This window comes from Vulpes vulpes, chromosome 14 (genome assembly GCF_048418805.1).
Source record: "Vulpes vulpes isolate BD-2025 chromosome 14, VulVul3, whole genome shotgun sequence".
NCBI lineage: Eukaryota > Metazoa > Chordata > Mammalia > Carnivora > Canidae > Vulpes > Vulpes vulpes.
The window spans coordinates 26845106-26854286 of NC_132793.1; the positions used below are offsets into that span (position 1 = coordinate 26845106).

A 9181-nucleotide genomic window follows, 5' to 3' on the forward strand; every position below is an offset into this window, starting at 1 on the left:
CTCTGGCAAATCTCCCACACGTACACAGAGTGCCCGGCTGAGATATGTGATACATGTTATCCTTCTGCCTGGCTGACCCCAGGTATGTCTCATTCCTTTTAGTCCATTGAACACAACCCTAGCCCATTTAAAAAACTAATAAAGGCAGGGAATTGCCCTGCTGCAGTGATCTCTGTTCAGTTCTCTGCAGCACAGCCCTCCATTCTCTCAGGACATGTCAGTCATGAAGCCCTATTTAATGACAATCTCCTTCCTTCTGATCCTGGTTTGTAAGACTCAAGGTAACTCAGGCCTCTCTCAAAAGTTCTGGGGTCTTGTATTTGGTATTGTTATCTTGGTGACCTCTGAGATGACTCTCATTCACATATCACAGGCACTACCTAAAGCCTTTCTGGTATAAGAAAGGTTGTGAATGTTATTCTCACGGTCCCTCTCATGTCAAGACCTCCCCTGGTCTACTCTGCCAAAATAAATTTAAGAGGCTGTTGCTCCTGTTGGGACAGTGGAGTATTGAAGCATGAAGGATTTTAGGTGGTGCTGTCAGTGGGAGGGGAGCTTGATGCATTCATTAGGTGTGAGAGATTGGATCCAAGTTGGGGAGAGTGAGTTGGGGGGATGACATATGACCTTAGAGAGAGAGTAATATTAGAAAAATGAGTGGGCATGAGGAGGGGGTGAGTGATTCTGTTTATAGGATTGGGCCAGACTGATGTTCTGGTGTAGTCCGGAGAGGGAATGGTATTTTTGTTGAATGGAGCTGGAGGTGCAAGTGGGTAGAACTAAGCGTTAGGGTGAAGCTGGTGGATGGGCTATGTTTTGGATTGATGCTATGAATTGGGGATGAGTGGCTTGGCTATTCATGTTTCTGTTAAATTTTATAACTGAGCCTTAGGTGGTTAGAAAACAGATAAAGCTGTGAGTTGGAGTTAGGTATTTGGTTTAAGTAGGTGTGTTATCAAGCCAGGTATATGTGGGGTTTATTTGGGTAGAGGTTGGCTTACTTAGCCTGAGTTTGAGGGTAATTACGCTTGAGAAAGACAGTCTCTCTCATTCATCATAGCAGAGCTATACCTGTTGAAATGGGGGAGAATGAATGCTGTGTGAAAAATATCTGGTATTATTTTCAAACTCTTAAAAAAAGTTTCTTGAGTGTGACTTTCAGGGGCACCAGAAAGCAATAAATATAACTGTAAGTAGTGAGGAAAGATGAAATCGGGAGGCTGGAATATCCTCAAGAGTCTCTCCTCAAACCTTGGCAAGTGCAGAGAGACATGGGAGTAGTTTCATCCCAGCCTAGAACCAAGGTTGTTTCTCCTTTCTTGGGATGAGGTTCAGTTATGTTTTCTCCTCCTTCCCTTTCTCCTCCTTCTCCTATTCCTCCTTCCCCTTCCCATCTTCTTCCTACTTCACTTTCTCCTACCCCTTATTTCTCACCCTGTTTCATCCTCTTTACTTGAGAGACACTTGTTCTCATGTTCATTAAAGTTCAATTCCCACATTGGCACAGTATGAGAAACCATAGGTAGTTTTGCAAATAACAGCAAGAAAGGAAGACAGCCTTCTATGCTTCAAAAGTTGTACATAGTGTTGCTTCCTTAATAACCATTTAATACTTTCCACCTGGCAGAATTAATGGGCAGGAACTGTTCGGAACAAACTTTTCTAGGATAATCAAAGTCATTTTTTTCCTTTCATCATCCCAAACATATACTTAGGAAATTCAATTGTTTGAATGACGACTCTCTCTTCTAAATCCATTTTCCTGGTGTTGAGGTGAGTGCTTTGCACAGAGTAGGTTTTAGTAAACATTTATTGAGTGAATGCATATATAAATAACTTATGCCTAAAAAATATGGGTAGGAAGAACCTCAGAAGTTAGGTGGGAAAGGATCATGTTTGAGATACACAGGTGGCAGAGAAATCATGTATTACATTACTTTTGGCTTTGGATAGGATTGTCAGAAAGAGATTGCTAGAACTCATACAGCAATTCAGCAGCGTGGCAGGATACAAAATTAATGCACAGAAATCAGCAGCATTTCTACACTAACAATGAGACTGAAGAAAGAGAAATTAAAGAGTCAATCCCATTTACAATTGCACCCAAAAGCATAAGATACCTAGGAATAAACCTAACCAAAGAGGTAAAGGATCTATACCCTAAAAACTACAGCACACTTCTGAAAGAAATTGAGGAAGACACAAAGAGATGGAAAAACATTTCATGCTCATGGATTGGAAGAATAAATATTGTGAAAATGTCTATGCTACCCAGGGCAATTTACACTTTCAATGCAATCCCTATCAAAATACCATGGAGTTTCTTTACAGAGTTGGAACAAATAATCTTTTTTTTTTTAATTAATTTTTATTGGTGTTCAATTTACCAACATACAGAGAAACACCCAGTGCTCATCCCGTCAAGTGTTCGCCTCAGTGCCCGTCACCCATTCCCCTCCACCCCCCGCCCTCCTCCCCTTCCACCACCCCTAGTTTGGAATAAATAATCTTAAGATTTGTATGGAATCAGAAAAGACCCTGAACAGCCAAGGGAATACTGAAAAAAGAAAACCAATGCTAGGGGCATCACAGTGCCAGATTTTAAGCTGTATTACAAAGCTGTGATCATCAAAACAGTGTGATCATCAAAACAGTTTTACTGGCACAAAAACAGACACATAGATCAATGGAACAGAATAGAGAATATTCCCTATTGAGTAACAGACCCTCAGTAATGAACCCTAACTCTATGGTCAACTAATATTCAACAAAGCAGAGAAGACTATCTACTGGAAAAAGGACAGTCTCTTCAATAAATGGTATTGGGAAAATTGGATAGCCACATGCAGAAGAATGAAACCAGACCATCTCTTACACCATACACAAAGATAAAATCAAAATGGTTGAAATATCTAAATGTGAGACAAGAATCCATTAAAATACTAGAGGAGAACACAGGCAACACCCTTTTTGAACTTGGCCATAGTAACTTCTTGCAAGATACATCTATGAAGGCAAGGGAAACAAAAGCAAAAATGAACTACTAGGACTTACTCAAGAAAAAGCTTCTGCACAGCAAAAGAAATAGTCAACAAAACTAAAACACAACCTACAAAATGGGAGAAGATATTTGCAAATGACATGTCAGATAAAGGACTAGTATCCAAGATCTCTAAAGAACTTATCAAACTCAACACCCAAGAAACAAAAAATCCAATCATGAAATGGGCAAAAGACATGAACAGAAATTTCTCCAAAGAAGACATACACAAGGCTGACAAGCACATAAGAAAATGCTCTGCACCATTTGCCATCCGGGAAATACAAATCAAAACCACAATGAGATACCACCTCACACCAGTGAGAATGGGGAAAATTAACAAGACAGGAAACAACAAATGTTGGACAGGATGTGAAAAAAGGGGAACCCTCTTGCACTGTTGGTGGGAATGTGAACTGGTACAGCCCTCGGAAAACTGTGTGGAGGTTCCTAAGAAGTTAAAAATAGAACTGCCCTACAACCCAGCAATTGCACTACTGGGGATTTACCCCAAAGAAACAGATGGATTGAAACATGGGGACACCTGTACCCTAATGTTCATAGTAGCAATGTCCACAAAAGCCAAACTGTGGAACGAGCCATGATGTCCTTGGACAAATGAATGGATAAAAAAGATGTGATCTATCTATCTATCTATCTACACAATGGAATATTACTCAGCTATCAGAAAAGACAAATACCCACTATTTGCTTCAACATGGATGGAACTGGAGGGCACTATGCTCAGTGAAATAAGTCAATCAGAGAAGGACAATAATCATGTGGTTTCACTCATACGTGGAATATAAGAAATAGTGAAAGGGATTATAAGGGAAAGGAGGGGAACTGAGTGGGAAAAATTAGAGAGGGAGACAAAGCGTAAGAGACTCCTAACTCTGGGAAACAAACAAAGGGTTGCAGAAGGGGAGGTGAGTAGAGTGGTGGGGTAACTGGGTGACAGGCACTGAGGAGGGCACTTGATGGGATGAGTACTGGGTGTTATACTGTATGTTGGAAAGTTGGATTTAAATTTTAAAAATGTAGGGACACCTGGGTGGCACAGCCGTTGAGCGTCTGCCTTTGGCTCAGGGTGGGATCCCGGGGTCCTGGGATCGAGTCCCGCATCGGGCTCCCTGTGAGGAGTCTGCTTCTCCCTCTGCTTGTGTCTCTGCCTCTCTCTCTCTCTGTGTGTCTCTCATCAATGAATGAATGAATGAATGAATGAATGAATAAATAAATAAATCTTAAAAAAGTTTTTTTAAATGTAAAAAAAATCAATAAAGCAAAAAAAGAGGAATTGTCAGAAAGAGTCTAGAGCATATGTTTTGCTTTGGATTTATGACATTTTAATTTGTTCTTAATGCAAGTCCAAAGTGGGAAATGCTCTGGGCAATGTCTAGAGGTCAATGTGAGAAGGTCAGGCAGGGTTTAACTCTCACTTTAGGCAGGAACCCATGCATATTTTCTGGGACACCTGTGCAAAGCACCCTTGCTCTGGCTTCTTCTCAGACCTATCAAATCAGAATCTCTAGAGACTTGATGTGAGTATACCTAACAACTCTCCAGGTTATTGTAAAGTATTACACATTAACCTCCTTCTTCACAAACACAATTGAGATTTTCTGATCTGGTGCAACCTCTCTCATCTCATTTCTCACATTGGGAGACTGGGTAGGAGCACAGACGGTGCTGATATTTAAAGCAGGTCTCAAAATATGGAAAGAGTCCAAATGTCCATCGACAGATGAATGGATAAAGAAGACGTGGTATATACATACAATGGGCTACTACTCAGCCATCAAAAAGAATGAAAATGTTGCCATTTGCAACAACATGAATGGAACTAGAGGGTATTATGCTAAGCAAAATAAGTCAATCAGAGAAAGACAAATACTAGATGGTTTCACGCATGTGAAATTTAAGAAACAAAAACAGATGAACATAAGGGAAGGAAAAGAAAAATAAGATGAGGGAGGACAACCACAAGAGACTTAATTCTAGGAAACAAACTGAGGGTTGCTGGAGGGGAGGTGGGTAGGGTAATTGGGTGATAGGCATTAAGTATGGCACTTGAAGTAATGAGCATCAAGGTGTTATATGCAACTGATGAATCACTAAATTCTACCCCTGAAATGAATAATGTACTGTATGTTAAATTGAATTTATTTATTTATTTATTTATTTATTTATTTATTTATTTATTTATTTTTAAAAAGATTTCATTTATTTATTCATGAGAAACACACAGAAAGAGAGAGAGACAGAGACAGAGACACAGGCAGAGGGAGAAGCAGGCTCCATGAGGGGAGTCCAATGTGGGACTTGATCCCAGGTCTCTAGGATCACACCCTGGGCTGAAGGTGGCGCTAAACTGCTGAGCCACGGGGGCTGCCCTGTTAAATTGAATTTAAATAAAAAAAATTTTTAAAAGAATTTAAAACAAACAAACAAACAAACAAACAAATAAATAAATCTGGTCTCTGACTTCAATTTGGAGACAGAGAGATGATCAAAGGAGGTCTTAACATGATGTGGGTGTTAATTTGTAGTGATCCGGAGCAATATAGGGTTAGAACAGATGCAGGATTGAGAAACTAGAAATATCTAGGACAAAACCTTTGTATGTTTATTTAGCACAGTAAGCAGAATCCTCCTGGGCCTGCCTTGGCCTGCTTTCCATGTGGAGAGAGTGATGGAAAAATCAACTTGCCTGATTCTCATTCCTGGTGTCTATGTTCCTATTCATCCTCTGGTGACTACAAAAAGGAGACCTTGGGTATCCTGGCTTCCATCCACTGTATTTGGAAGAAAATGAAAGTCCACCAATTCAAATGCTAGCCAGAAGAGTGTGGGTATCCCTCTAGCAAGGCCTCCTGTAGACCTGCTCCTTTTTAAAATAGGATGGTGCCAAAAGAGGGAGAGGTTCCATGATGAGGGTTTCATGATGCTGATGAAACGCAGCAGTACCATGATGTTGGAATATGGGTGAAGGGGTACCATTTTTTACCTTCTTGCTCTGGTTAGCCAGCAGCCTGGGTGATGTAGCAGCAATTGAGTGCCTTCTCTGGGCTGGAGTACCAATTTCTGGGGCAGTTCATATATACACCAGCACCCAAATGCTGTGGGATGTCTATCACTAAGGCATTTTCTTTTCTATTTTCTTTCCCCTCACATTCTCTGACTTCATCTAAACTTGGGACATTTTACTTTATTTTGTCAAAAAATTATCAAGTTGTCCTTTCTTTCCATGCAGGAAATAATGTCAGATTCGCTTGTCCAATTTTTATTAATGTGCCTGGGCATTGGAGACCTCTTCATGCTTAGCACTGAGTACAAGGCCTGTTACAGAATGACTGCTAATGAATGGGTGTGAAAAGAGGGGACGGGTGGATGGTTGAAGGTCCTGGAGTGCTCAGCTATGGATTTTGGACTCTATTGATAGCTGAAGAAGTCCTTATGCCTGAAGACATCATGCAGGAGGATGTCACTCCATCCTAGAAATCCTATAGAGAGTGGCAAGGAAAGCACATGGGCTTAATATCATATAGAGAAGAAACTGAATCCTATGTTGGTCAAGTACAAGCTATGGAAATGTGGACAGGATAAGTAGCCTCAGTGTCTTCATCTAAAGAATGGGGGGAGAACAGTAGGCTTTTATAGAGGTTCAATGAGGTATCATTTGTAAAATGCCTGACATATAGCTGATGTTGGACATACAGCAGTGATTGTTAGTATTATTTTCTTTCTAATGGCTCCTTTGTCTTTGAAAGTTCCAATAGGTAACTAATACCATTGATGATTAATATTTATAAAAGGCTGACAAGTGTCAGGAAATTTGCCACCAGGGTATTTTCAGCTAAAGAACCTATACACACATCACATATCTGGATGACTGATACATAACTATCAATACTCCCACATGGGCTGTAGCCATTTGTGGAAAGTATGTGGTAGAGATTCGTACAGTGAGTACATTTGTATATCCTCAATTTATGTGCATATGGACATGTGCATATGTGCCTGTATGAGCATGCCAGTGTGCTGCATAGGTACATATAGTATCTGTTTCTGTGGGGCCAATGTAAAAATATGAGTGGTATGTGTTTGCTCAGATGTTTCAAAGGCATATTAGGGGCTCAAATATGTGTGTCCTGCCTTAGAGTGGAGCCTGGCTGTCTCTGATAGAGCTCGTGTGAGGCCACACATCTGTATGGGCACTTGAAAACATGTCCAATATGTGCTCACAGGGGCCGCCCTTGAGAAGCCGTGGACCCTCAGGAAAAAACTTTCTTATCGACAACACTGCCTAATATTTCATTACTTCTTATTATGCACCAGATACTCTTCTGAGCATCCTATATATGCTAATCTAACCATCACAAATGGTAAGAAGCGGGCTCTATTATGATTCCCATTGTGAAAATGATGCGGTGGTGGGCCAGAGAATGGAAGTAACTGGCTTAAGGGTGAGGAGCTACGATGATGGAGGCCAGATTTGAACTGAGGTGGTTTTGACTCCAGATCCTGCTAATCTTCTCAGGGCTTGTTCTCTTTAAATCATGCTTCCCACTCCTATTATCACTGCTACAAGGAAACTAAATATGGCTATGTTTTCCTCAGGTGACCTGTTCAGATCCCAGTATGGCAAGAGCCAAGAGCCTTGGATTCCATGCCAGCTTGACCATGGCATGTGCAGAAACACCTGCAGAAAAAATGAAATTCAATACTTAACCTGCCCTAACAATCAAAAGTGCTGCCTGAAACTTTCTGTGAAAATAGCTCGTTCTAACAATATGAAGGATTACGACCCCAACTCCAACTTGTCAGTTACAAACACTTCAATCTACTCAAGAATTTAAATACCACCAACCTTACCTCCTCCTGAGTGATTCTTCCCTCATTCTGGAACACCTTACCTTCTCCATAAAAATGCATTTCTTCTCATGTGCGTGTTTTTTAATCTTTGAGCAGTCATCATCGGACAGGGGAAGGTTAGGCTGGAGCTGGGGAGCAACAGAGTCTAGGAAAGGACCTTGCTAAGAAAGCAAACAGGATGCCAAAATAGCTCTATAAGTATTGAAGGTGCCAAGGATGGGAAGAGATCACATTTCTGCTCTGCTTTGGTACCACCAAGAGGGTTGTGATTCATTTTGGAGGTTGCAGAAGGATAGGTGACAACTGGATTGAGTCTGGATGATCTAGTAAATATGTATGGGAGATTCCTGAGTCCTATGAGTAAGCATTATAGGATCAGGACAAGGACAAGAGGGTTGCCTCTAAAATCTAGAGAAACGGGATCCCTGGGTGGCGCAACGGTTTGGCGCCTGCCTTTGGCCCAGGGCGCGATCCTGGAGACCCGGGATGGAATCCCACGTCGGGCTCCCGGTGCATGGAGCCTGCTTCTCCCTCTGCCTGTGTCTCTGCCTCTCTCTCTCTCTCTCTCTGTGACTACCATAAATAAATAAAGCTACAGCCAAAAAAATAAAAAAATAAAAAAATAATAAAATCTAGAAAAACATCCTTGTCTATTGGCATGATATGGTGTCCTCAGTAAAAGCCAGAACCATACAGATGGATGAATATAGAATTGAGTGTAGGAATCTGTTGGACAAATTAGGGCACCATTTTCTAAGAGGTAGAGCTGTTGGAACGTGAACTAAACAGGCTTGTCCCTGAGGATTCTCCCGGTTTTGAGTCTGGAGGACCATTTCTGGGTGTGAGAAAGAAGTGGTTGTGGTTATGGTGTTAAAGGGGGATTTGGAACAGAAACTGGACACTAGAGTTGATAACCTTTAAGATTCTTTCATTCCTGAGAATTTAGGGATATTGTTTTTCTACTCCAAACTTAGTCACAACTAATAGTTGACATGCTATGGAATTTTCATTGTATTATGTATACTCCACTTCCATGGCTATTGTTTCATCTCTCCCCCTCTTTGGATCCAAACTTCTAGAACCAGTGTTCCCAGCTAAGTCCTCTAAGTTCCAGATTCCTAATCTCACTGCAACTAAGAGAAATCTGAATTTTGAGCACATTACTTCACTGAAATGGCCCTCCTTTTGCTCACCAATGCTTTCCTTGTTGAAAAGCTTGACCATTCTTTGGGTTTTGTCATTTACCACTTTGCCTCTAGCCACCAT

General features: G+C 41.0%; 1 protein-coding gene across 1 annotated transcript; it reads left to right on the plus strand.

The window, feature by feature from the left end:
- The first annotated feature begins 214 nt into the window (after nucleotides 1-214).
- Nucleotides 215-7899, plus strand: DEFB116 (defensin beta 116). The gene is made up of 2 exons (XM_025986125.1): nucleotides 215-281; nucleotides 7661-7899. Exons 1-2 carry the CDS (start codon nucleotides 215-217, stop codon nucleotides 7897-7899), a joined length of 306 nt encoding a protein of 101 aa, XP_025841910.1.
- Nucleotides 7900-9181: the final 1282 nt, after the last annotated feature.